Genomic DNA, 27,455 nt, shown 5'->3' on the forward strand with positions numbered 1-27,455 from the left:
TTGGCATCTTAAGGTTCTAAGGGTCAAGAAAATGTAAAGACAATGGTAGAAGATTTTGATATATAGATATCCCTATATACGATTTTGCATATATGGTATTAGCTCCTGAGGCACAAGATAATTTGGTTTATCATGTGAAATATAATACATGGACATGTAAAGCAGATGACGTAAAGCATACAAAGTAAGATGGAGCTAAAAGCATTTATATATGGAGTCACGTTATTTTAGGCATCGTCGGAGATCCTAATCCCTGTTTCAATGTGTTTCTTAGTAGTGGGAGGAATTGGGAAGAGGGTAAGAAAAGTCGAATGCCTTAGATTCCATTGAACCACGAAACCAATTTTACATAAATGTTCCAGGTATAGTATAAAAAATGTAATGTATAGTTTATGGGTGATGGTGCTAGATAGTGTTAGGCTCTAGGAACCTCCCATAGTAACACGAGAGAGCTCTGCATGGTATATAGATGGCAGGATGGCAGCCCCTATAATTACACAGATTAGGAAACCTTGGGAAGAATATGCAAATCTGTCTTCCATGATGTAATTAGGAAGTCAGCTGCTGCCTCAGTGTTGCAAACCAATGTTGCAACACTGAGGCAGCAGCTGACTTCCTAATTACATCATGGAAGACAGATTTGCATATTCTTCCCATGGTCCCTTGTGAAGTGGAGTGCTAAAGGCTTAATAAATCTCCACACACCTATATGGTGGTCTCTCCCCAAGGAGTGACAATATCCCCTTAACACAGATTAGAGAAAGAAGTGATAAATTTCACTCTCTGATTATTTGACGGAACGTAAAGGATTAATGAAACCTAAGTGCATAGTAGAAATGTAACACTAATACTCTCTAGATATAGTAGAGTTTACAAGTGAAAAGGAAAACATTAGTGCAATATCAGTTTACGAAGGTCTGAAGGGGGATAAATCGATCTGTACAATATTACTCTAATCTGACAAGCGATGAAATCTTTTCATTCTCTTTTGGTAACAGATTTTACATATTAAGACACTTTGTGATTTTTCTTAAGCTAAAGATGAAGTATAAAGAACTTAAAGGCTCTATAATCTCAGACCGCAGTGCCCAGCAATGGCAATTGTGATAAGTCTATTACGCACATTGATAATTAAAGGGGTTGTCCAGCCCCAAAAGAATTTTTCATTCTAATGACCTATCCACAGGATCGGTGATCAGCATGTTATCTGTGGGGTCCGGCACCTAGATCTTACACAGATCATCTGTTCCAGTAACCTCTAGGTACTGCAAGCTGGTGCAGAAGATGGAGAGCATCAGCCTGCTGCGCCTATGCAAGTAATACAGTGGATAGGGCTGTATAGGCTATGTAGTGGATGGAGCAGTATATTCTATACAATGGATTGGAATGTATATGCTATACAGTGGACAGGCCTGTATATACAATACAGTAGATGGGGCTGTATATGCTATACAATGGCCAGAGCTTCTGCAGTTCTCCTATTACCTTTGCATGCTGCCTCTCCACTCCTGTACCTTCTGGAACAGCCGGTCTGTGCGGCGTCCAGCTGTCAGACCTGCACACATCACAAACTAATGACCTATCCCGTGGCATGGTATTCAGGATGAAAAATCTTTTTGGGGACACACAATCCTTTTAAGACGCTATAACCATACACAACTAGAGTATAACTAATACAGTGTCTACCAATAAGTATTTGGACACCTGTCGTAGAATAGAAAAACAACATTTCTTCCTATCCAATAGTTGGTAGACCCCAGCAGATGCTTCCTTACAGATGGTATTGATGGGCACAATACTCCCGGATGCCTGGTGAGACTCCTGGTGTATGTGAGCCATCGGTTGGGTGCAGTTTCTCTGGCCCGCACCCGTCAGTCTCTATCTCCCAGTTTCGGGGGTCAGCCGACTCGGGGCACATTCCGACAATCACCGTTCACCTTCCACCTCGCAATCACGTAGGCCACTGTCAATTTTGGGTAATTCAGTTCACTTGCTATGTCCCTTAAAGATCAACCATTTATGTGGTATCCGACCATTACCCCTTTCTCGAAACAACTCTGCACTTTGTGGCATCTTGCATGCGACTAATGCCAAGGCTGTTTCCTATTTAATGGCGGAAGGCGTGACGTACATCACGACCGCAGATATCTTCATTTGCGTGGGCGTCCAAATACTTATTGGTAGACAGTGTATAGTAGTTACAGTAGAGCTGATGGGCTCTAGGATTATGGAAACACGACTGCGGTGTGGCAGAAAATACATATTACTAAAAGCAGATTTACAATGTGGTTGTAAATATTTTCATGATCTTGTTCACACAAAGCAGTTGTGATTTATTACTTACATATATAATTGGATTCAAAAAGAAAAAGTAAACTCTTATCTTTTCTCATGTTATAAAAAGTGCAAGACAATACTGTGTGAACAAGGCTAAATATGAGCTGTGCTGGGTTACAATTGTTGGCTGTACTTGTATTATGTGTCTGTTGTATTTGTTCTGTACTTAGTATTGGCTTTTCTCGCCATGTGACATTACTGGTCTTCAGCAGTGTTCAGCCATACTTTGGGTATCTTCTGATGCATTCTATGTCTGAACAAGGTCAATTATAGAACTGAAATGTTACTACTGTCGTTTTGGATTGCTACCTCTTATAATAAACTCAATGTTGCAATATAAATCCTCATGAGTGATATATTTTGCTATGGAATTGATACCTCTCTGTTAGAGAACAACTCACCTCTCCTAAACCTGATACCCCATTCTCTGCTTTCACATCCCTGTAATGTGCTTCTAGTCCATATGCCAGCAATGGCTGTCTCTTTAATGGATTGTGTGCAAAATTCCTCTGACTCCTCTCAATACCGATCCATCTGAGGATTCCCGAAACTGATTTTCCAGAGAACTTTGTGCTTGATCCATACGGTTCTGTTTGTCCCTGAAATTTTGGTTACTGACCAGAATGGTGATTTTGACGTCATCCGCCTGCCATGACTCTGCCCTCTGCTTGTGACCAAACTCTGCCTGCCTTAACCTTTGCATTGTCTAACCACAATTTCTGCCTACCATCTTCATACTCACCCTTGTGTCTTCTGCTCCATACTGGCTGCTGCAGAAACTAATCTAAGGTAGCGATCAGAGGTTCACGTTGAAGAACCCACAATCTCTCCGGCTTGGTTTAGCAGTAGGCTAATTTCATTACAATGACCAGGGGCGTAACTACCGTGGTAGCTGCGGTAGTGGCTGACACAGCGCCCTGGACGTTAGGGGGCCCAGCAACAGCTGCTACCGCTGTAGGGGTTTATTTATTTATTTTAATAGGCTGTTACATGTTGGAGTTACTCCAGCAGGTAACGGACCCTATTTACTTACCGCTCACGGCCGCCATTGCTTCTCCTTCTGCGGAGGCAGCTGTGGGCAGAAACTGGGATTGGTAAGTGAGGCTGTGGGCCCCACAAACACTATTATTATACTCGGGGGTCTTTTCAGACCCCAAATTTAATGATCGGAGGCCCAGGGGAGATGACGGAACATAAGAATCGCTGTTACTTAACTCTCCTGGCTCCAGGCAGGCTTCAGGCCTACTTGTGTGATTTCCCTGATGTCACATGGGCCAGGGGCTTGCGTCATTGTGCGTCGCAACGCAAGCCCGCCTCATGTGACATCCCGTACATCATTGAAGATGGCCAACATCTGTAGGGACAGCATCAGAGCCAGGGAGTGGTAAATAACAGGGTTTTTTTATATTCGTATCCTCCCCTGGGTCTCCAATTATTATACTCTGGGGTCTGAAAAGTCAAAAGTTCGCACCGGGGCCTCGCCATTCCTACTTACCTACTGACACTGACAGACAGAGCATGAGGTGAAGAATTGATGTGCAAGTGAGTTACAAAAAAGTGCACAAAGGGGAACATTCTTAATGACATTGGTTTTATGTTTGGGCATGGAGTTCTTCTGATTTCGAGAAGAAAGAAAGAATGGTATACTGTATTTTTCATCTTCTGTACTGTTTGCCTGGCCGACCACTGCATTTACAGTCCCCATTATTGCCCGTACCTTCCTGCTTCTCCAAATTTGTCTGTAATAGAAGGCAGTATGTACCCTCAGGGAGGTCCTAGATGGCCTCCATATTGATTCTGCAGCAAAACAACAAGCACAAACATACAGCTTAAAGAAGAACAAGAAATCCTGAAAGTGATGATACGGCCCCTACAAAGCCCTGATCTCAATATCATCCAGCAAACCTACATCCACAGACGATCTGTGCTTAGTTCTAGATGTTTAGAACAACTTCTCTGCTGAGTTTCTTCCAAACTGCCCAAAAGCGTACTGAGAAGAATTGATGCTCTTTTGAAGGAAAAGGGCGGTCACACCAAATTTTGATGTAATTTCCATTTTTCAATAATTTAGCAATTTATTAACTAACACAAACAAGCTATTAACACTTCTATTTCTGAAGGCATTTAAACTTTGCAGCTTTTTTCCAAACCTGTCTAAAACTTTTGCACAGTACTATAGTATATTGCACATGTGTTACATTCGCATTCAGTGCAGTGGAATGCGACATTAAACACTGCTGAGCCCATCAACCTAGACCAAATGGGACGTGTGGGACAAGGTTTATAGGGGAAAGCCTAAGCATTTATGGGGCCAGGGACCACCCGCTGGATATTTGCACACTCATATAGGTAACACTTTTTTTTTAGTTATTACACCTCTCTCCACCTCTCGGTTTCAGTCCACTATCCAGCATTGGGATTCATTTAATAGGCAGAATAGGACTGACAGGCTCCCTTTAAATTTATGGCCATATGCTATATCACAAAAACAGAGCATTGACCACAATAAAGACATATTAAGAAATAAATCATTACAATATATAGAGCCTATGTACATAGATAATATGCAAGGACGGACATTTATTATGCTAGTACTACTTGTGATATTGTAGGTGCTCATGTATGAATACCAAGAAATCACTGCAAGCTCAGCTGCTTACCGTCTTCAACCTTTCTCTCCCATTTCTAGCTTTCCGTCAGTCCCATAGGAGTGAATAGAGCAGAGGTCATGCATTCACACTACACAGTTCGGCCTAACTCAAAAATCCCAAAAGGCAGAGGAAAAACCCTAATATAGTATGAGGCCATAGTGTATGTAGGCTGCACCTTGCGTAATGTGAAATGCACCACCCACCGCACAGAGATAGATATGTATCTCATATCCAGAAAGCACCAGAAAAGGCGAATTGACTCAGCAACACCAACTAAAATTGCAACTGTATAAAAAATACTATCTCACCGAGTCTTCCAAATATATTTCTTTATTTCATCTTCTTAAAAGTATAGTTGACAAACAAATGGTGTAAGTAGGAAAAACATACTCAAAGTGCTGATTAAAAGATCGCTGACGCGTTTTGAGGTTTTTTTCACCTCTTAGTCGTAGCTTGCCGACTTATCTAGAGTTCCCCCGTTAAATAGCAGACTAACACACCCTAACAGATAAGATAAGTATAATAAATGTTAATAGTAATTGTCAGTCACACTTACATAGGACCTTTCACCACTTCCATCAACTCAAATTTCTTGCATTATTTAATATTCTCTACCCCACTGATTCCAGCCCAGTGTTGAAATTTTTTCTCTAGCCCCCACTCCAGCCCCAAGAAATCAGCACAATTAGTTTTGATGCCTGATATGTTAAAGAGCTTATCCAGCTTCCAAAAATGAACTGCAAATACATCCACAGCATTGCTAAATCCTCACTGTTCCATTGTGCACCCTTTGCTCGGCCTATATCTGCGCACTTCTGTTGCTCCTCCTCTGCTGGCTATTCCGTTTCTCTGGATGTTAGCTTCTGGATCTACGTCTCTCATCACTGTTGGTGTCTGACTTCTTGCTCCCGCTCCCTGACTTTGTTTTCTGCCTGTCAATTCTGTACCTCCGCTCCTTCCTATTGTGACCACCGCTTATCTGCTAGACTGTTCCTCATTGATCTCCGATTTTGTACTGTGTTGACCTCCTGATTCTGCGCCGGCCTGCTGACAATTCTGCACTACCTCTCGTTGCCAACTAGGACTGCACGAACACCATTATTATTTATGCCTTCCTCCTTCTAGAACCCACTTTCTGCTACTGCTCCACCTCCAGATCCATCATCAACCTCAGCACCTGTTCAGGTCAGTGGTTTCAGATTTCTGGGCCTGTAGTGACTTTTGGTGCGCTGTGCGTTCTGCGCTGCTACTACTCTGGCCAAAGGAAGCGGCAAAGTCCATCTCCACCATGACGCTGGGTTCACACTAGCGTTCGGGTCTCCGTTCTCAGCTTTCCGTCTGCTGCATGCAGAAGACGGAAACCTGTCAGAGCAGGTCCGGCTGTGAGTGCCGGTGAGCGTTTTATGTTCTCCGCCGCGAAACCAGTTTTTTAAAACTGGACACAGAGTAGTGCATGTCCGACTCTGTGTCCGATTTTAAAAAAACGGTTTAGCGGCGGAGAGCATAAAACGCTCACCGGCGCTCACGGCCGGACACCTTTCAAGCCCATTCAAGTCCATCCGTCTCCTGCCTCTGTTTTGTGCAGGAAACCGAAACCTGCAGAACGGAGACCGGGCGCAGATGTGAACGAGCCCTTAAGGGCTCTGGTGAAAACCTTTGGAGGCTAGCTTCGGCTCTGTTGGGAGGGCACCGGCCGCTCGGCGCTGTTTAGCATAGTTTTCAGGGGTGTCTGGTTTTCTGGAACTTACTATCTGTCTTGCTACTGCATTTGTTCTTAACAGCTACAAAAGTAGAAGGGATCCATGTCATCCACCTTACAAGTGTATGTATAGTTTTTGGATAATGGACCTAAATATTAAGGTTTCCGTATCCTCACTTATTAACATGAGGGTGCTCTGCTCCATCTACCAATGACACATATCAGGAAATCGTGGAGTGATATGATATGTAGGGAGGAGAATACACGCTGTATAGAAGAGGAACTAATGTCATGAGATAAAGGAGGCGAAGCACAAGCAACATAGGAGTGTAAATCGAAACCACATTTTGTTAACAATCTCCCTACAAAGGAGCCGGACTGCTGATATTCCGTCAAGTGAGAACCTGAAGAAACTACAGCTCCAAGGTACCAGTGACAAGTTAGATAACTTCTACTAACAGGGGAATGAGCGCCAACTCTATTGTTTGATATTATAAAATTCATTTTATCAATTGGCAGGTAGTAAGGGATGACGTGAATGCTCACTAGAAATATAGTACTAATACTCTCATAAGTACCGTCAGTGTAATACACATGCAGAGTGCTAGAAATACTTTGAATGAGAGTAAATTCTTCTTCCGCTATGGCTACAAGCACCTGTAGGACACCGCTGGGAATCTCCAACTCTCGCAGTCATTTTTGTATTATTCTACAGGATTTGATATATTAACTCACATTGTCATATTTTGTCATGTCAAACTATAGTGCTCAGCAATGGCTATGAATATCAGGATATTACTTCCATTTCTAGTTAATATGGTATTAAAGGTTGTTTTGGATTTCAGATATTGATGACCTGTCGTTAGATCATCATTATCAGATGGGCACATCCCCAACACTCTGCACTCCCATCAATCTACAGCTGCCTGCACTGGAACTAACAGAATGGAAACAGCTCCATTCTCCGTGTATTCCAAATTAATAAAGCTGACCCCTTATCCACACTTTGCATGGGCTTGGATGACATCTGAAGGATAAGTGCTGTGGGTTTTTTTTTGTTGTTTTTTTGTTTTTTTTGGGGGGGGTAGTTTACTATGGTGTAGAATAGCACTTGGTGAACATGTTTTTATATATTTTACTAGTCTGTTTTACTTCTTCTTAATAGAAAAAAAGCTCTAAAGTCGTCCCTAGCAACACTTTATCTAAGCATTGTCATGGAAAGTCCGGTACACCCCTACTGACTGCATATTGCCAGTTGTCACTTCAAATAGCTGCCCGGTCTACTGAATATAGGGGATCTGCAGTGCTCCTGTTCCGTCAGGAAGGGGTTAATAGGAGCACTGCATATACCCTATATTCAGCCAGGCTGAATTACAAGTGGGGGAAAAAAAACAGTCCTCAAGCTCAGGGAAGGGGCAGACAGACAACCAAAACACCCCCTCCCCTTCCCCAGCACCTACTGCACCCAAAAACTCCAACCATTTTAATTTTTGAAATTTCCCAGTAGCTGCAGCTTATACTCGAGTCAATAAGTTTTCCCAGTTTTTTGTGGTAAAATTAGGGGCCTCGGCTTATACTCGGGTCGGCTTATACTCGAGTATATACGGTAATCAGCCAAGACCTGAGGAGGTCACATTAGTAAAACCATAGCCCCAACAGTTCTTACAGTAACTCCCAGGCCCTTGTGGATATGACAACATTAGACTTTGTGCTGAATGTCATGTTTATTAAGCCCTGCCCCCCCTAAATGGAGAACTGAAGATGAGGAAGTAAATCTTTGCTGGTTATAATGTAATGCGCTTTTTATATGAAGATGCAAATAAACTCACCTAGAAAAAAAAAATTGAAATTAGGAACAAAAGGTTCTGCTTAAAGGGATTGTCCACACACAATGTTTATATTTTAAATAGGCCAGGAGAGGTGAAAAAATTTTAAAAATTAAAATTAAAAATACCCACCTTTCCCTGGAGCTCCAGTGTCTCCAGCACTGTCTGGTCCTGCCAATCTATTGTTATCTTCCGGCAGAAGTCCCCAGACTCAGCGAAGGGCACGTGACGTCGCTACCTGTGACGTCCCAGGGTCTCTTCCTGAGGCCATGTGACCACTGAGGCCAATCAGCAACTTCAGCAGAAGGAGCAGACCATGGTGGGAGCACCAGGGACAGGTGAGGATGATTTTTGTATCCTTGCATTGATCGTGATGGTTTATCACCTTTTAAAGGTTTCCGGGCATGAAAAAGGAAAAAACCTCCCAGAATGGTTTATTCTTCTTCCTACCACATGAGAGATAATTTGTGTCAAAATGTAACATTTTTACTTCCCTGTTCTGCGTGGCCTCCATTGTTTACATTCATTGCTTGAGGTAGTGGGAAATGTACAATGCATTCACAAAGTATTGAGATACTTAGGTACTAAAATGTCATTCTGAAGTAACACTGTATATACACTACAATGGAGGCCCTCAATGACCGGGCTGCAAACCAGTACCGGGCTGGCCCAGTCAGCGTGGACCTCTATAGACTACTGATGCTACTATGCTGCATGTAATCCATAGGATAGGAGCATTGGCAGTCACCTGGTACAGGACCTGTTTTTGAGAGTGATCTGCCTGTGGGGGGAACTATTACCTATGAGCGGGGCACTATTTGTTGTATTGCCCCCCCCCCCTTACAGTTAATAACTGCCCTCCACCCACACTGGTAATGTTGTTAACTGGTGGGCACTATTACTGTAACAGTACCCTAGTTGTGCCCTCCCTATAGGTAATATTACCTGTAAAGGGCACTTTTACAGTAATAGTGCCCCCTGACTGATGGTTCCCACTGATTGAATGAGCCCCCCCCCCCCCTTCCCTGCTGGGCCACAGGAAAATTGTAGTAATACTATACAGTATGTACACTGACAAACATGATGATATACTGCTAATATAGCAATGCTATACATACACTGACATACACTATTATGAGATGAAGCTGTGGTAAAACTATATATATATATATATATATATATATATATATATATATATATATATATATATATATATTACACTGACAGGCAAGATGATGAGCTACAACTATAGCTATATTGTATATACTCTAACAGATATGATGAGATGATGCTGTAATAATACTGTATATGCTCTAACATACATGATGATGTAGTAATACTGTATATACACTGAAAGACAAGATGTCAGATGTTACTATAGCATTCCTGTATATACAATGGAAGACAAGATGATGAGATGCTACTATAGTAATTCTGAATCTGCACTGAGAAAGATGATGCTGCAGTAATACTGTATATATACTGACATAAATGATGATGAGATGATTCTATGGCAATATTGCATATACACTGACAGATATAATGAGACGCTGCTGTAGTAATATTGTATATATTGCCTCCTCTTCTTCTGAGTTGTAATTATCTAGACTATTTGTCTACTATATTCTCCCTCACATACTTTGATTTTTCCTCACATAACTCCCTTCCATTGCTTTTCCTGTTCCTGAAACTTTTTTTTTTTATTACTATCCAATAATTTTTCTATAGCGCCCTCTTTCTTCATGACCTGCAGAAAGTGGACACCATTTCCAAATGACTAACCTTGTTTGACCTGTTAAAAGTTTTAGGCTGCTTTGAATATATGTGAAAAAGGTGTAAAACCTTGTACTCAACATGTTGACCCAAATCTTAACCCACTCCATGTTATCTTTCCATCCAATTATTCTTTATCTCTATGATCTCTGTTTTTTTCAGGTTTTCAGTGTGGGAAAAAAAACACAATGCCAGACAAGCATCATACATTCTGGCTGAATTTCCTTCTTCTCCATGTGATGATGGCCAGTGTCACTGGAGAAGACTGCTTTGACCATCGAACGTTATCTGATAAAGTTTCCATCAGCTACACTAAGTTGGATTTAAGTCATTGTAATATAACTAGACTCCAACAAAGTACCTTTAGGAAATACCCCAATTTACAGATCTTGGATCTTTCTTATAATGCACTTGAAGAATTGGATTTCTCAGTTTTCCAATTTCACACAGCTCTACGAAAATTCGACATCTCACACAATAAGCTGCGGACTATAAATTGTAGCACCCTACAGTATATCAGAGGTATCACACATCTAAATTTGTCCTACAATCATTTCAAGAATACATTTCTATGCAAGGAATTTGCCATCTTAACAAAATTAAGATATCTTGGTTTAAGTGCGACACGGATAGATCGATACGATTTTGTGAATCTTGCACACCAAGAACTGGAAACTGTATTTCTGGGACTTGAACATCTTCAGCAATATGAATCTGGTAGTCTCCAATTGTTAGATACAGAAAAGCTCCATGTGGTTTTACCCCAGACGTCGATGAACACAACTCCATTATACAATGACTTTAACATCTCCACCACTCTGGAACTCTCTCATATACTATGTGAGGAAACTTGTGACCTTATAGTTGAAGATATCGATAAGATAATCCAGAAATCGAAGGTGTCCAAACTCATTCTCAGCAACGTCACAATACCTTGGCATGGTATGGTCAAAATACTGTACATTTCCTGGCGTACAACCATCGAATATTTGTCCATCAATAGATTTTCTTACACCACAAGATCTTTTTATGATCACATTGATTTTTCCCCAGGGTCAATAAAGTCTTTGACAATTGAAAATGTTATTCCACAAGATTTCCTCTTTTCTTCCAGAAAACATCCTTTAAACATATTTTCTGAAATGTTTATCGAGAACCTGACCATGTCTCACTCCGAATTGTCACACTTCCCTTGTCCTCCGTGGCCTAGCATTTTCCAATCTCTCAAACTTACCAATAATAAAATCACAGATGTGATTTTTACTAAATGTAAGACACTTCCTAATATCCAGTCCCTTGATTTCCAGAATAATGTCCTAGAAAGACTCTCATCTATAGCCTCAATGACCTCCACCATGAAGTCTCTAAAGTATTTAGATGTCAGTGGTAATAGACTGTACTGTGACTTCCGTACCGCATGTCAATGGTCACAAAGTCTCCTTATTCTGAACATTTCAAGAAACAAGATCTCCGATTCCATCTTTAATTGTCTACCCACCAATCTTGAGGTACTTGATCTCTCTGGCAACCAATTGTCAAGTGTCAACAATGGAATTAACCATTTAAAAGCGTTAAAGGAACTTTATTTGTCGTCAAACCAACTGAGCCACATACCCGACTGCAGTCACATGAGTAAGAACTTGATATACTTGAACATTGAGGAGAACATAATACATTCCCCGGCCAAGGAGCAACTTAGCAAATGCCAACATGTAAAGCGAATAATGGCTGGAAAAAATAAATTTCAATGTAATTGTGAGTTAAGATCATTCATAAGAACTGCAGAAGACCTACATGAAAGCCTCATAGGATGGCCTCACTCCTTCACATGTGAATATCCACAAGACCTCAAAGGCGTTATGCTCAAGGATTTCCACCCTTCGGAAATATCTTGCAATATCTTCATTTTAGTAGGCCTCATTGTTGGCACTATGGTGGTTCTACTGGTCTTCATCCTTTTTCTGTGCAAGTGTTATGATCTGCCATGGTATATCAAAATGATTTTTCAATGGCTTCGTAGAAAGTACAGGATACGAAATAATAACAATGAGGAAGCCATGATGGGGAAAAGTTTCCATGCATTCATCTCATACAGCCAACAAGACTACGAGTGGGTGACAGATTTATTGATTCCAAATCTCGAAAAAGGAGACAACTCCATAAAAATCTGCCACCATATAAGAGATTTTATTCCGGGAAAAGCAATCATTGAAAATATCATCGAGAGCATCGAAAAGAGTTACAAGTCCATCTTTGTGCTCTCTCCCAATTTCGTTCAGAGTGAATGGTGCCATTATGAGCTGTATTTTGCCCAACATTCATTACTTGGCAAGAATTCTGATCATTTAATCCTCATTTTATTAGAGCCAATACCCCAATATCTTATTCCCAACAAATACAGTAAGTTAAAAGCGATCATGAAGCACAGGACGTACATGGAGTGGCCAAAGGAGAAAGGAAAACATGGTCTATTCTGGGCCAATCTCAGAGAAGCCATTAAAGCAAATATTCCTTTGGAGGATGATGACATATATGTATTTAATTGAGAATATTATGAGAATTCTATAGTATTATCAGTATTACTAAACACAGTATTAAGCAAGGGTGAGATCACACAGTACATCAATTGTCTGTACGTCTTCTAAGAGATCATGATAAGTTGTAAACCAGTATCATATAATGACAATCTTTACCTCTATATAATGCAAAGATACTACATCCAGGGCTGGCCTTAGGTTGGATGACGCCTGGGGTATATTCACATGACAAATTTTATGGTGGGACCTGCCATGCAAAATCTGCTGCAGAAAGATTTCTACTCCTATTCATGTCGCTGGGAGGTTTTGGTGGAATCCACCTGAGAATTGGGTAGGATGCTCGTTCTTTCTAATAGCATATTTTATTTCTGTTGCATGAACTTACTCTAAGGCAGTGGCGTAACTACCGCCATAGCAGCAGAGGCAGCTGCCACAGGGCCCGGGACATTAGGGGCCCGGTGACAGCCGCTACCACTGCTATCATTATACTCGGGGGGGTCTTTTCGGACCTCCAAGTATAATTAATGGCGGACCGGGAGAGGTAAAAAACATAAAAAACACTGTTACTTGTCTCTCCACGATCCTGCCAGGCCTCTTTCTTGACGTCCTTTCTGACGTCTCTGACGTCACATGAACTCGGCCTGCGTCCCAGGTCATGTGACGTCCAACGTCATTGAAGAAGGTTGGCAGCGGAGGCTGACAGCTTAGGAGCCGGGGGACAGGTAAGAAACAGTAGTTTTTTATGTTTTTATTCCCCCGGGTCTCCGATTATTATACTCTGAAGTCTGAAAAGACCCCAGAGTATAATAATTGTTTATGGGTGTCCACAGTGGGACATAATACTGTGTGCAGGGGCCACTATGGGACATAATACTGTGTGCAGGGGCCACTATGGGGTATAATACTGTGTGCAGGGGTCACTATGGGGTATAATACTGTGTGCAGGGGCCACTATGGGGGATAATACTGTGTTCAGGGGCCACTAAGGGACATAATACTGTGTGTAGGAGCCACTATGGGGGATAATACTGTGTGCAGGGGCCACTATGGGGGATAATACTGTGTGCAGGGGCCACTATGGGGGATAATACTGTGTGCAGGGGCCACTATGGGGCATAATACTGTGTGCAGGGGCCACTATGGGACATAATACTGTATGTAGGGGCCACTATGGGGCATAATACTGTGTGCAGGGGCGACTATGGGACATAATACTGTGTGCAGGGTCCACTATGGGGTATAATACTGTGTGAAGGGGCCACTATGGGGCATAATAGAGTGCGCAGGAATGTGTAGGAGGGGATTGGTTGAGGTCTTCGGCGTTGGTGTCGGTCAGGGGGGGGGCCATGTCAAAAGTTCGCCATGGGGCCCCGCCATTCCTAGTTACGCCACTGCTCTAAGGTGACAGGCAGGGTGCTTGAATCTCGCTATATCTCCCCCAGGTTTTTAACTTATGTGTGGTCCAGTGCGGGTTTTGATTAGGCCTCAGCTTCAGGTGTGAGTGCTTGGCTCATTACTGGGCCAGAAAAGGCTGCAGATTCTGCACTCCAATGCAGATCCATGGAGTGAAAGGAGGTGTCTGGGTCTGTCCTGTAACCCAGAGCCCAGTGAGACAAAGTTATGCTTGTTTTGTTTGTGTGGTTGCTAGTAAGCCACATGTATAGTTAGGTTAACATTACTGTTTAGCTAGTGGCTCAGACGAGCAGGTATTTATTTTGGTTTTGCCTGAGGTTAAGGCTGTATTTTGTTTGCTCATTTTCTGCCTGAAGTCAAAGCTTAATTATTTTCCTGTTTTTTTTTCTAAATAAACCAGTTTGCTGCATATATTGTGTCCCTGTCTTGACTGTTTGGGTCCGCTCCCCTGCTTCTACCTAGGTAACTTCACCACAGTATGTTTACACAGCGGCATTTGGTGCTGAGGTGGATTTCCCCCTTGAGTGCCCCCTTGATACCCCCTTAATGGCCATTTGCCATTTTCTGGCCCTTTAGCACACTTTGTAATAGAACAATAAAGGGGCAATAAATGGGAATCAAGGGCAAGAGCATCAGGGTGGCACTGAATCCTCTGCCCATTTGACATTTATTTCCTTCTTTACACCATTGGTCTAAAGTCTGTGACTCTCCTAATGTAACAGACCCCCTGTGCAAAGTAAGGGCTAATACCTTGGTGGATACTATTATCTATGTGGGAGGGGACTATTACTTATGAGAGGGCACTATTACTGTAATAGTGCCCCCCCCCCCACAGGCACTATTGTTTGGGTGTCTATTCCCTGCTCTATTGAACAGCATAGTTATCATCTACTTTAAAAGGGGCTTTATCATTGGAAAAAGTCATTTTTAACTAACCACATACTTGCATAGCCTTTAGAAAGGCTATTCTACACCTACCTTCTGTATGTAAGCTGCCTCAGTAGAGTCTGTTTTTTATCCATATGCTAATCAGCTTCTCTGTGCCCCCCCCCCCCCCAAAGCCTCTTACTGCCCTGTCTCCTGGTCTCACACATAGCACACAGCAGGGAGAGGAGAGCTGGCTGACAACTTCCTGTGCACAGAGGAGGCTAATTAGCATGTGAATTAAAACGGACTTATTCAAACACTACTGTGGCAATTTACATACAAAAGGTAGGTGTGGAATAGCCTTTCTAATGGCTATGCAAGTATGTGATTAGATAAAAATGACTTTTGCCAATGATAGAGCCCCTTTAAGAGAACAGATGCATTGTGCAGGATATACAGTAGTACACAGCCCATGTGCATCTTCTATTTTCCTCCTGGCTCCTGTGTATCTATACACTAAGAGGAAAGTCCAGGGGAGTAGAATAGACGGTCCAAACAGGCTGTGTGCCACTGTGGATCCTGAGCGTCACTGCTCTGTAGGTAGATGAGAACTATATAGTTCAGCAGAGCTAGGAGGGGCACTAGAATGTGACCTACAATGCAGTGATGGGGGGGCATTGGTGAAATGTCAGACAATAGTGCAAGGTGGCACTCACTTTTCTGCAACTGACCCACTTGTTCCCCCCCCTATATTGTGTAGCGGCTGGCGCCCTGTGCAACTGCACAGGTCCCACATAGCTAAAGCCAACCATTACTATTGTGAGCGCAATTCGCTCTAAGTATCACCGTATTGAAGTCCAAATTAATAAAGACATATTAGCATATGCTAGAGACTCGCACAAATTACACTCAGCTGTGCTGTAAATGGTGGTTCTGCTTTAATGATGGCAATGAAGCAGTATATAACACATTGCATACACAGGAATAGGTTTTGGCTAGGATAATTAGCATAACATGATTGGTGGACAAGCTGTAGCAATAGCCCTGATGCATGTCTATTGGATAAGAAACTGGAGAGAGGTCACACCTCCCTGAGGGCTGATGGGGGATGTTAGCTCTTGAAGAAAGGTGTCTCAAAATCCAAAATGGAGTCTGTGAGCACATGGCATGGTCTCACAAAATGGCTGCCGTCAGCACACATCTCAAATACATAATGGAGGTTACACAAGATGACATCCTCCACACTATATCCACGATGGAGTAAGTGATCACCTAGTGCACCATTTAGAAGGGGGAGTGATTTACAATGACAAAAGCCAAAAGTTTTCCCTTATACCTTTTGTACAACTAGGGTACATGGCAACTGTGGCTGGTTCCTCCCCCCGAATTTTTTGAAAAAATTAACCCTAAAAATGTATTTGAGGCGTTTTTTTTAACTAGTTCCAGTGTCTGCACCACACATGTGACCTAGCTTCCTGCTCTTAGATAGAGGAGGGGGAAATGAGTGAGGTATGTGAAGGCTGGGGGACTGGTCTCAACATCTATTTATAGAGCTGTATGTCCAATGCCTAGCTGCATCGGGAGCGCGCACGCAAGCCCAGCGGCATAGAAGCGGCGTCATCTCGCCGCTGGCTTTGCATATGAAACCCCTCCTACCAATGGACGCAATAAAACCAGGAAGAAAGAAGAGTTTACAGCAGCGAAGACTGGTGAGTAAGGGACATGGGAATACCCCTTTAAGGGCCTCGCCGACCAACCCAACCTGCGTATTGGATCCGCCCCTGAGAACAGTATGACACTGTGGCAGATGAAGGGGGGGAGAACAGCATGACACTCGGGCAGATGAAGGGACGGAGAATGGCATGACACTGGAGCAGATGAAGTGGGGGGGAAACCGCATGACACTGGGGCAGATGAAGTGGGGGGAAAACGGCATGACACTGGGGCAGATGAAGTGAGGAGAACGGCATGACACTGGGGCAGATGAAGGGGGGAGAACGGCATGACACTGGGGCAAATGAAGGGGGGTGAGAACAGCATGACACTGAGGCAAATGAAGGGGGGGAGAACGGCATAATACTGGGGCAAATGAAGGGGGGGAACAGCATGACACTGAGGCAAATGAAGGGGGGGAGAACGGCATGATACTGGGGCAGATGAAGGGGGTGAGAATGGCATGACACTGAGGCAGATGAAGCGGGGGAGAACGGCATGACACTGGGGCAGATGAAGGGGGGGAAGAATGGCATGACACTGGGGCAGAGATGGGGGGACATGAAACTGTGGGCAGCTGAAGGGGGGGAGAACGGCATGAAACTGGGCAGAGACGGGGGGACAGGAAACTGGGGAGATATGAAACTGGGGACAGAGATGGAGGGGGGACATGAAACTGGGGACAGAGATGGAGGAGGGACATGAAACTGGGGACAGAGATGGAGGGGGGGCATGAAACTAGGGTCAGAGAAAGGGTGTATATGAAACGGGGGAGAGATGGAGGGGGGACATAATTTACGGGTGACTATAGGAGGATTATACTGTGTGGGAGCACATGAAAAATGAATGAGAATGGTGGAGTCAACATAAAAGTGGGCGGATCCAAATTTGTCCCTCTTTCTACTTTTCAAAAGTTGGGAGGTATGCATAATGATTGCACAGTATAGATCCATCTATAGATTTCACACCCACAATAAACTCCCTGCAGAATAAATCTTACCTTTGTCCTGCCCTCCTCATCTTCCCAATTGTAAAGGGAACAATCCCCCTACCTAGGTTCTTTACTTTTAAAAACTTAAATAAAATATTGAGAAAACTAACTTCTATACATATGTATTGATTCAGTTCATTTTCAGTCCAAAGACTGAGACAGATAAAATCACTGAAAATTCCACCAAATATGAATATGCCTTTATTTTTTTTATTTTTTTTTCCATTTTTTAATGTAGTTTGTGAGCCCCATACAGAGCTCACAATGTACATTTTCCCCTATCAGTATGTCTTTTTTGGAATAATATGGCTTTAGTTTGACCATAATTCACAATAACAGCCCCGGTGTCACCTTCATGCAAGGTAATGGTCTCTTTTAGCAGAGGTGGTAACCTGTACGGATACTTTTATATGGAAGCATGCAGAAACATAAATAGAAATGTAAGTCTGGGCCAGCAGGTAACGAGGATCCACGACTAGGAGACAGACGCACACTGGCAGGTATATAACACACTTTACTTATGGAAAATGGGAAGGAAGTAACAAGAAAAAAACTAAGTTACATATAACAGTATGAGAATAACACCCGCTATAAACTGGCCCTAGCTGTCCCTGAAATATTGGTACGGTACCGGGTTTATACAGTCTCTCAGCTCTCTGTGGTGCTCCCTCGATGCAGGCCTGTCCAGGAACTCAGAAGACTCTGTCTTGCTTCTGTCTTGGGTGAAGGTCTGAACACAGTCCAGGGCACAGACTGTATCACGCACAGCAATCCAGAAGGATGGTAAAGCAATTCCAGGAGTCAGTCTATGCACACTTTTGGTTGAGCTTCAACTGTCCATAGAAAGTCTCTCAACCTGGCTTTGGTCTCCAGAACAATCTCCGCAACACTCTCCTGACAGTCTCTGCAGTGTTTCAGGCTATTACTGACTGCTACATACCCCCCCCCCCCCCAGTCGAATGTTGGCAGTCCCTGACAACAACAGCCCCATCAATACATTTCTGTAATCGCAATGTTGTGATGTAACGATGGGCCGCTGGCCAAACAAACTCATTCTGGGCATAACGCACTGGCGGTACACCCGCTGTGGAGCTTGTCATATCGTCAGCAAGTGTAGCGGTCGGTCTCTCATTGGGACGGTCAGGTATGGCAGTCGGGGGTGTCACTACTGTTGCAGGCCCAGTTACTGTCGGGGTGGTCACAGCTTCCACAACACCCCCGTTATCATCATCGTCATCCCACAACCAGGGCTCACTTGTGGAGGGGTGTGTCATAGTCACTTCCTCTCTGTCATCCTGAACTGGCCCTTGAGACTGACATGGGCGTAACATGTCACGGTGTAGCGTCCGCATCTGCTTGGTCAGGGTATTTTGGACTTGGTAAACGGGACTATCAACATGAGGGTGGGCCACAATGCAGTAAGGGTCAGATTCCCACCTACTGTCCAATTTCCCTAGTGGCTTCTTTACTCGTACCAAGACTAAGTCGCCCACTTTAAGAGGGGTGTCCTGCACCGGCCGATGATTAGGGTGAACTCGCTCTTGTAGTCTCTCACGTACTATCTGGTGGACAGTCTCTAATCTCTGACGGTGAGCCTGAATCCAAGTGGGAAGACCTCGATAAGGAAATTCATCGGTGTCTTCGAGGTTGAGGTCTCCCACACCTTTTCCGGATTGCCCAAAGAAGAGAACATATGGGGCGTATCCTGTGACAGAGTGGACTTGATTATTATAGGCCCACAGCAATTCAGGCAGGTACTGCGGCCATTGTCGCTTCTTGTCGGCTTCTAAGGTGCGGATCATCTGAAGTAATGTGCGGTTAAATCGTTCACATGCCCCGTTCCTCTGTGGGTGGTATGAGGTGGTGCGTGACTTTTTCATTCCATAAATACGTTGCACTTCTTGCATGACTCGCCCCTCAAAGCAGGTGCCTTGGTCAGAGTGAATGCGTTGAGGGCAGCCGTACACTCGTATGAAGTGGTGACACAGGGCCTCAGCAGCCGACTCAGCAGTCTGGTCCTTTGTTGCAACGAATACAGCAAATTTGGTAAAGTGATCTACCATAACTAAGCAATACTGATGCCCACTTGCAGAATATCCCACAGCAAGATAGTCAATCATCAATACTTCAAGTGGCTCTTTCGTCACTATGGTCTGTGTTGGAGCCCTCTGTTCTACTGCTTTGCTGATTTCGCATGCTTTGCAATCACGACACACTTCTTCAACAATGAAGCGGAGACTCGGACAGAAGATCAATTGTTGGAGCCACCTAAAGGTCTTCTCAGCTCCAAAGTGGCCATTCCTACGATGTACCTCGGCGGCTAGTGGACGGGCCAGATCAGTAGTCACTACAATTTGATAACAGGTGTCAATCTCAGTTGGCAAGTATACACGCCGTCGTAGGATACCGTCTCTCATCTCCAATCGGTTCCACTGCCCCAGTACCAATACTTTGGGTGACAGCTGGTCTCTTTCATCAATAGTAGGCTTGTACCCCTTTTTAACACAACGGCATAGCAGTGCCAGGCTTGGATCACGTTGCTGGAGCCCAATCCATTCTTGGTGGGATGGGCCCAGGAAGGGAGCTACTTGAGTTCCCAGTATTTCGCTCTGTCGAGCAGTCACCACCTTCTGGGAAAACTGGGTGAAATCAGGTACCTCTGTTGATTCTAATTCTTGATCTATGTCCCCAACCAGTGGTTGGGTAGTGACTCGGGACAATGCATTGGCATTCTGATTCTCATTTTTGGAGCGATATTTCACACTGTAGCGGTACTTAGAAAGTCGGGCCATCCACCGTTGCTCCAGGGCACCTAGCTTCGCATTATCCAAATGTGCCAGTGGATTGTTATCCGTCAACACTTGTACTTCTGGCCCGGTGAGGTACCCCGCAAACTTCTCAGTCATTGCCCACACAAGGGCTAATAACTCCAAGCGGAGGGAGCTGTAATTAGCAGGGTTTCTTTAAGAGTCTCGTAATGACCGGCTGCCATATGCGATCACTCTTTCTTCGCCATTCTGGATTTGGGAGAGTACTACCCCAAGACTATATTGGCTGGCGTCTGTATAAAGCTGAAAGGGTAGATGGTAATCAGCATATGCCAGAATTGGAGGGTTGGTCAAAGAATCTTTCAAAGTTTGAAATGCTCTCTCTTGTTCGATACTCCAAGGCACGATTGCGCCTTCTGACCCCTAGCGGTATTCCTCAATAGCGCATTCAGTGGTTCAGCTTTGTGCGCAAAGTCTTTCACAAATCGCCTGTAATATCCAGCAAGCCCTAAGAAGGCACGGACCTCTCGTAGGGTGGTAGGAGTGGGCCAGTCTCGCACAGCCACAATCTTCTCACTGGATGGCTGCACTCCACGTCCTGATATTCGATGTCCCAGATATTCAATTTCTTCCTGTAACAGGCGACACTTACTGGGCTTCAACTTCAAACCGTGCTTTCTCAGTCTTCTAAAAACCTGCCCCAGCTTCTGAAGATGATCTTCGAATGTAGCGGAGTAGACAATGATGTCATCGAGGTAAATCAGAGTGAATTTGAAATTGAAATCGCCCAGACATTTCTCCATGAGCTGTTGGAATGTACCCGGGGCATTGGTCAGACCAAATTATATAGACCCATTGGGAGGATGAAAGCCGTCTTCCCTTTGTCCTTCTCACTCATGGGGACCTGCCAGTAGCCGCTTGCTAAATCCAGGGACGAGAAGTAACGGGCCTTGCCTAAGTCCATAAGCGATTCTTCAATACGGGGGAGCGGGTAAGAGTCACGTACCGTGCAGGAGTTCAGTCTACGATAATCCACACAGAACCTTAAAGATCCGTCCTTCTTTTTGACTAACACCACTGGTGCAGCCCAAGGGCTTTGACTCTCTCTAACAACTCCATTCTCCAGCATTGAATTCAGCAGATCTTTCACTTCCTGGTACTGTTGGGGTGGTATCTGCCGATATCTCTCTCTGATGGGAGCCGCATCTCCAGTGGGTATTTCGTGATAGATTCCCTGTGCACAGCCAAAGTCATTCTCATGTCGTGCAAATGAGGCCTCGTGTTCTCCTAGCAACTGGTCTACCTTTCTGACTTGATCAGTGGTATATCGAGAAAGGTTTATCTTCATCCGTTCCCACAGCAACCGCCCTTCTTCATGGGAGACAATGAGCCCTTCTGCTTCTGTGGACACGGTCACTGACCATTCCCCCTTCCCTGACGGGGTCAGTTCTAAAGGTGTCGCCTTTCGTATTTCAGCTGGGACAGCATAGACCTTGGCAAGGAGGCTACCTGGAGTCAGATCTAAACTCTGGTTATGGGTATTGACACACCGCACCAACACTCTTCCCTGGGTTACCACAGACAAAGAGCGAGCCACCAGCACATTAGTGCACCCGTTCTGGTTAGATAATGGGTCAATCATGACAGAGAGGCCTTCTAATTTCCATGTGGTGCCCAGTGGTAGCGGTATAATAGTCTCTCTTTCAGCTGGTAGTGTTATCTTGGTGTGATGAGGAACAGTAATACAGCCCACGGGCTGTTCTCCACCGGTGGCTCTCTGCAGTCCACACAACCTTATTAATCGCTGTAAAGCAGCCCGAGTGGGTTGGTGAGCAGTAGCTTCTCTCCAATAATTATGCCCATCTCTAGCAAACAGCAGGTGGTCAATGTCCTTCAGAATATTCATCCCTAAAATTACGGGGATCTGTTTATCATAGCCCTCCTGGACTACGATAATACCTCTTCTGCCTAAGTCTCGGCCGCATATGTTCACGTTCATCCAGACCACTCCGCATACCGGGACAGGTAGGTTATTGGCTGCCACCACACTCACAAACATCTCAGGGTCATACTGGGCAGACTGTTGGAAGTACCGTTCATAACATTCTCTTCCCATAGTGGTAACCTGTGATCCCGTATCTATCATTCCAGTAACAAGAACATCATTCATCTTGACCTGCAATACTGGGCTTGCTGCAATCAGTGTATCATCAGGGCTCTTAACTTCCTTCACTCTTTTATTCCCTTCCAACGCATGCCCCGCTGCGCTGGAACCTTCTAGTTTAAAGGCGGCTGTCTTGGGAACTTGTCTGGGCATTTTGCAGCGACATGTCCCAGTCTTCCACACACCCAGCACTGGATCTCTCGCCGAGGTGGTCGTCTCTCTGGGCCCCCTCGGTAGGCCCCTGGCACTCCACTCTCAGGTACATTATTCACTCTTCCTCCTTCAAAGCCTCTCTTGGTCTGCTGTGCATAATCTTCGCAGCGCTTTGTTAGGTATTCTACTTGTACCTGTAGTTTCTGAATAATGGACTCCAGGTCTCCGGCTTTTCCTATAGCTGCTGCTTCGGCCCCTTGACTTAGTGTGACACTCTGTCTCACCTGTGGCTCTGGCACTTTACTATTTGCCTGGTAAATTGCCTCCACCCGTATGTCACTGAAGGTAGATTGTGGCCGTCTCCTTATCTCATTTTGCATTGCCTCTGCTATGATCTTGTCACGTATTCCTATGACAAACTGGTCTCGGAGAGTACGGTCATAGTCGGCTACAGCGCTGATTCCCCCTTTTTCCTTAACTTCATTGAGTAGTTCTTGTAGGGCATTGGCATACTGAGGGAGAGTTTCAGTTTCTGACTGGGTTCTCTGAAAGAACCTGACTTTTAGGGATCCTAATGATGCTGTCTCTAACAAAGTCACTACTTCATCAAATTTTGTCACTTGGCTCATCACTGAGCCCGGCGGCACCATTCTCCTTCCTGGCAAAACAGCTACATTGGGACTATCAGCTGGGGCGCCTGAGCTTGACCCGGCAGAGGTTCCCTCTTCCCTGTCCGACATGTCTCCTGAGCTATGGATCCTGCCGACTACGTCAAGATGTAAGTCCGGGCCAGCAGGTAACAAGGATCCGCGACTAGGAGACAGACGCACACTGGCAGGTATATAACACAATTTACTTATGGAAAATGGGAAGGAATCAACAAAATAAAACTAAGTTACATATAACAGTATGAGGATAACGCACGCTATAAACTGGCCCTAGCTGTCCCTGAGATACTTGTACGGTACCGGGTTTATACAGTCTCTCAGCTCTCTGTGGTGCTCCCTCGATGCAGGCCTGTCCAGGAACTCAGAAGACTCTGTCTTGCTTCTGTCTTGGGTGAAGGTCTGAACACAGTCCAGGGCACAGACTGTATCACGCACAGCAATCCAGAAGGATGGTAAAGCAATTCCAGGAGTCAGTCTATGCACACTTTTGGTTGAGCTTCAACTGTCCATAGAAAGTCTCTCAACCTGGATTTGGTCTCCAGAACAATCTCCGCAACACTGCCGCTTTCTCCTGACAGTCTCTGCAGTGTTTCAGGCCTTCTACTATGGCCTACAGCAGCAATGGCCTCTCACAGGTCCTCACAGCACACACTCTGGACCCACACCACGCTGCTCTGTGCTTCCTGCTGACATCACTTCCTCCGGACCGCACCATTTAGCAGGCAAAACAGGGTGATTATTGTCTCCCACAGTAGTGCAGTCCCAGGCTATATTTCTTCACACCAGTAGATGGCAGCAAAACAACAATGTTAAGGCTATAGGGCAGGGGTGGGCAATTAATTTTCCCATGGGGCCGTATAAGAAATTGAAACTATGCTAGCGGGCCGTGCCACGGCAAATTTAGCTCCCCCCACTTCTACGTTGACTCCGCCCATTCCCAATCATCTTTCCATGCCCCCCCACACACAGTATAATCCTCCTACAGTCACCCGTACATTATATGCCCCATATTGTAATGTTCCCTTCCAACTGCCCCACAGTATTAAGTCCCTCTCCTGGTGCCTCAGTATAAACTGGTGGAAACTAGAGGGGACACGAAGCTGGGATAGCTGGAGGGGGACATTAAACAGTGGGGGTAGTTGGAGGGCGGCAATAAATTGACAGCTGGAGCAGGACATGAAACTGGGGGCAACTAGAGGGGGACATTAAAATCGGGAAGCAGACGGTAGCTGGAGGGTGACATTAAACTGGGGGCAACTAGAGGCAGACAGGTCCCCCTACAGCTACCTCCACGGTTTAATGTCCCCCTAGTCTGTGCCCTCTTCATCTACCCCCAGTTTCATGTCCCCCCTCCATCTCTCCCCCAGTTTCATGTCCCCCCCCCTCCATCTGCCATCTCTGCCCCAGTAAAACATTCCCCTTCCATCTCTGCCCCTAGGCTACTGAGACACACACAAACACATATATAGACAGACAGACATAGACACACACACACATATAGACAGGCAGACATATAGACACACACACATACAGACACATACAGTCCTATGAAAAAGTTTGGGCACCCCTATTAATCTTAATCATTTTTAGTTCTAAATATTTTGGTGTTTGCAGCAGCCATTTCCGTTTGATATATCTAATAACTGATGGACACAGTAATATTTCAGGATTGAAACAAGGTTTATTGTACTAACAGAAAATGTGCAATATGCATTAAACCAAAATTTGCCCGGTGCAAAAGTATGGGCACCTCAACAGAAAAGTGACATTAATATTTAGTAGATCCTCCTTTTGCAAAGATAACAGCCTCTAGTCGCTTCCTGTAGCTTTTAATCAGTTCCTGGATCCTGGATGAAGGTATTTTGGACCATTCCTCTTTACAAAACAATTCAAGTTCAGTTAAGTTTGATGGTCGCCGAGCATGGACAGCCGGCTCTCAAATAATCTGAAAACAAAGATTGTTCAACATAGTTGTTCAGGGGAAGGATACTAAAAGTTGTCTCAGAGATTTAACCTGTCAGTTTCCACTGTGAGGAACATAGTAAGGAAATGGAAGACCACAGGGACAGTTCTTGTTAAGCCCAGAAGTGGCAGGCCAAGAAAAATATCAGAAAGGCAGAGAAGAAGAATGGTGAGAACAGTCAAGGACAATCCACAGACCACCTCCAAAGAGCTGCAGCATCATCTTGCTGCAGATGGTGTCACTGTGCATCGGTCAACAATACAGTGCACTTTGCTCAAGGAGAAGCTGTATGGGAGAGTGATGAGAGAGAAGCCGTTTCTGCAAGCACGCCACAAACAGAGTCGCCTGAGGTATGAAAAAGCACATTTGGACAAGCCAGCTTCATTTTGGAAGAAGGTCCTGTGGACTGATGAAACAAAGATTGAGTTGTTTGGTCATACAAAAAGGCGTTATGCATGGCGTCCAAAAAAACAGCATTCCAAGAAAAACACTTGCTACCCACTGTAAAATTTGGTGGAGGTTCCATCATGCTTTGGGGCTGTGTGACCAATGCCGGCACCGGGAATATTGTTTAAGTTGAGGGTCGCATGGATTCCACTCAGTATCAGCAGATTCTTGAGAATAATGTTCAAGAATCAGTGACGAAGTTGAAGTTACGCCGGGAATGGATATTTCAGCAAGACAATGATCCAAAACACCACTCCAAATCGACTCAAGCATTCATGCAGAGGAACAATTACAATGTTCTGGAATGGCCATCCCAGTCCCCAGACCTGAATATCATTGAACATCTGTGGGATGATTTGAAGCGGGCTGTCCATGCTTGGCGACCATCAAACTTAGCTGAACTTGAATTGTTTTGTAAAGAGGAATGGTCCAAAATACCTTCATCCAGGATCCAGGAACTGATTAAAAGCTACAGGAAGTGACTAGAGGCAAAAGGAGGATCTACTAAATATTAATGTCACTTTTCTGTTGAGGTGCCCATACTTTTGCACCGGGCAAATTTTGGTTTAATGCATATTGCACATTTTCTGTTAGTACAATAAACCTCATTTCAATCCTGAAATATTACTGTGTCCATCAGTTATTAGATATATCAAACTGAAATGACTGTTGCAAACACCAAAATATTTAGAACTAAAAATGATTAAGATTAATAGGGGTGCCCAAACTTTTTCATAGGACTGTATAGACAGACACACATATAGACATACACACACACACACACACACACACACTCTCTCCCCCCCTGCAGCTCACCTTACATCTCTCAGTACTTTATGACACGCTCCACATCTCCATCTTCGGCTGGCACTAAGACACGCCCCCCAGACACGCCCCCTAGACACGCCTCCCTAGTCAAAGCTGTGCGGGCCGGGCTGGATCATTCAGAGGGCCGGATATGGCCCGGGGGCCGGACTTTGCCCAGGTCTGCTATAGGGGCTATTACTGACTGCTACAGAATCTAGTGGCTTGATGGTCCAGAGTATGCTCCCTAGGCTATGAATAGTGTATAGTTACACCACTGTATGCATAGGGTATATGCATGCACCCTACATATATACACATTCTCTACAAACAGGTGCACGGACACCCACGCACCTCTAACTACATATACAGTACTGTGCCAAAAGCCTTAGGCATGAATGGGAAAAAATGCTGCAAAGTAAGAATGTTTTCAAAAATAGAAGTGTCAATAGTTTATTTTTATCCATTACCAAAATGAAGCAAAAATAAAAATAAATGAAGAAAAATATTTGGTGTGACCTCTCCTTTACCTTCCATCAGTTCTTCTAAATACAGTGTTGGCCAAAAGTATTGGCACCCCTGCAATTCTGTCAGATAATACTCATTTTCTTCCAGAAAATGATTGCAATCACAAATTCTTTGGTATTATTATCTTCATTTAATTTGTCTTCAATGGAAAAC

At 44.3% G+C, this 27,455-nt stretch overlaps 1 protein-coding gene across 1 annotated transcript; it reads left to right on the forward strand.

Moving 5' to 3' along the window:
* The first annotated feature begins 7,070 nt into the window (after positions 1 to 7,070).
* Positions 7,071 to 12,900, forward strand: LOC142186547 (toll-like receptor 1). The gene is made up of 2 exons (XM_075261308.1): positions 7,071 to 7,113; positions 10,449 to 12,900. The coding sequence occupies exon 2, from the start codon at positions 10,475 to 10,477 to the stop codon at positions 12,830 to 12,832; it is 2,358 nt and encodes a 785-aa protein (XP_075117409.1). The 5' UTR covers positions 7,071 to 7,113; positions 10,449 to 10,474; the 3' UTR covers positions 12,833 to 12,900.
* The last annotated feature ends 14,555 nt before the right edge of the window (positions 12,901 to 27,455 follow it).

Source organism: Leptodactylus fuscus, chromosome 1 (genome assembly GCF_031893055.1).
Source record: "Leptodactylus fuscus isolate aLepFus1 chromosome 1, aLepFus1.hap2, whole genome shotgun sequence".
Taxonomy (NCBI): Eukaryota; Metazoa; Chordata; class Amphibia; order Anura; family Leptodactylidae; genus Leptodactylus; species Leptodactylus fuscus.

Excerpts from the sequence above, each read along its gene's own strand:
- LOC142186547 (XM_075261308.1), top strand. The coding sequence starts at position 10,475 with ATGCCAGACAAGCATCATACATTCTGGCTGAATTTCCTTCTTCTCCAT.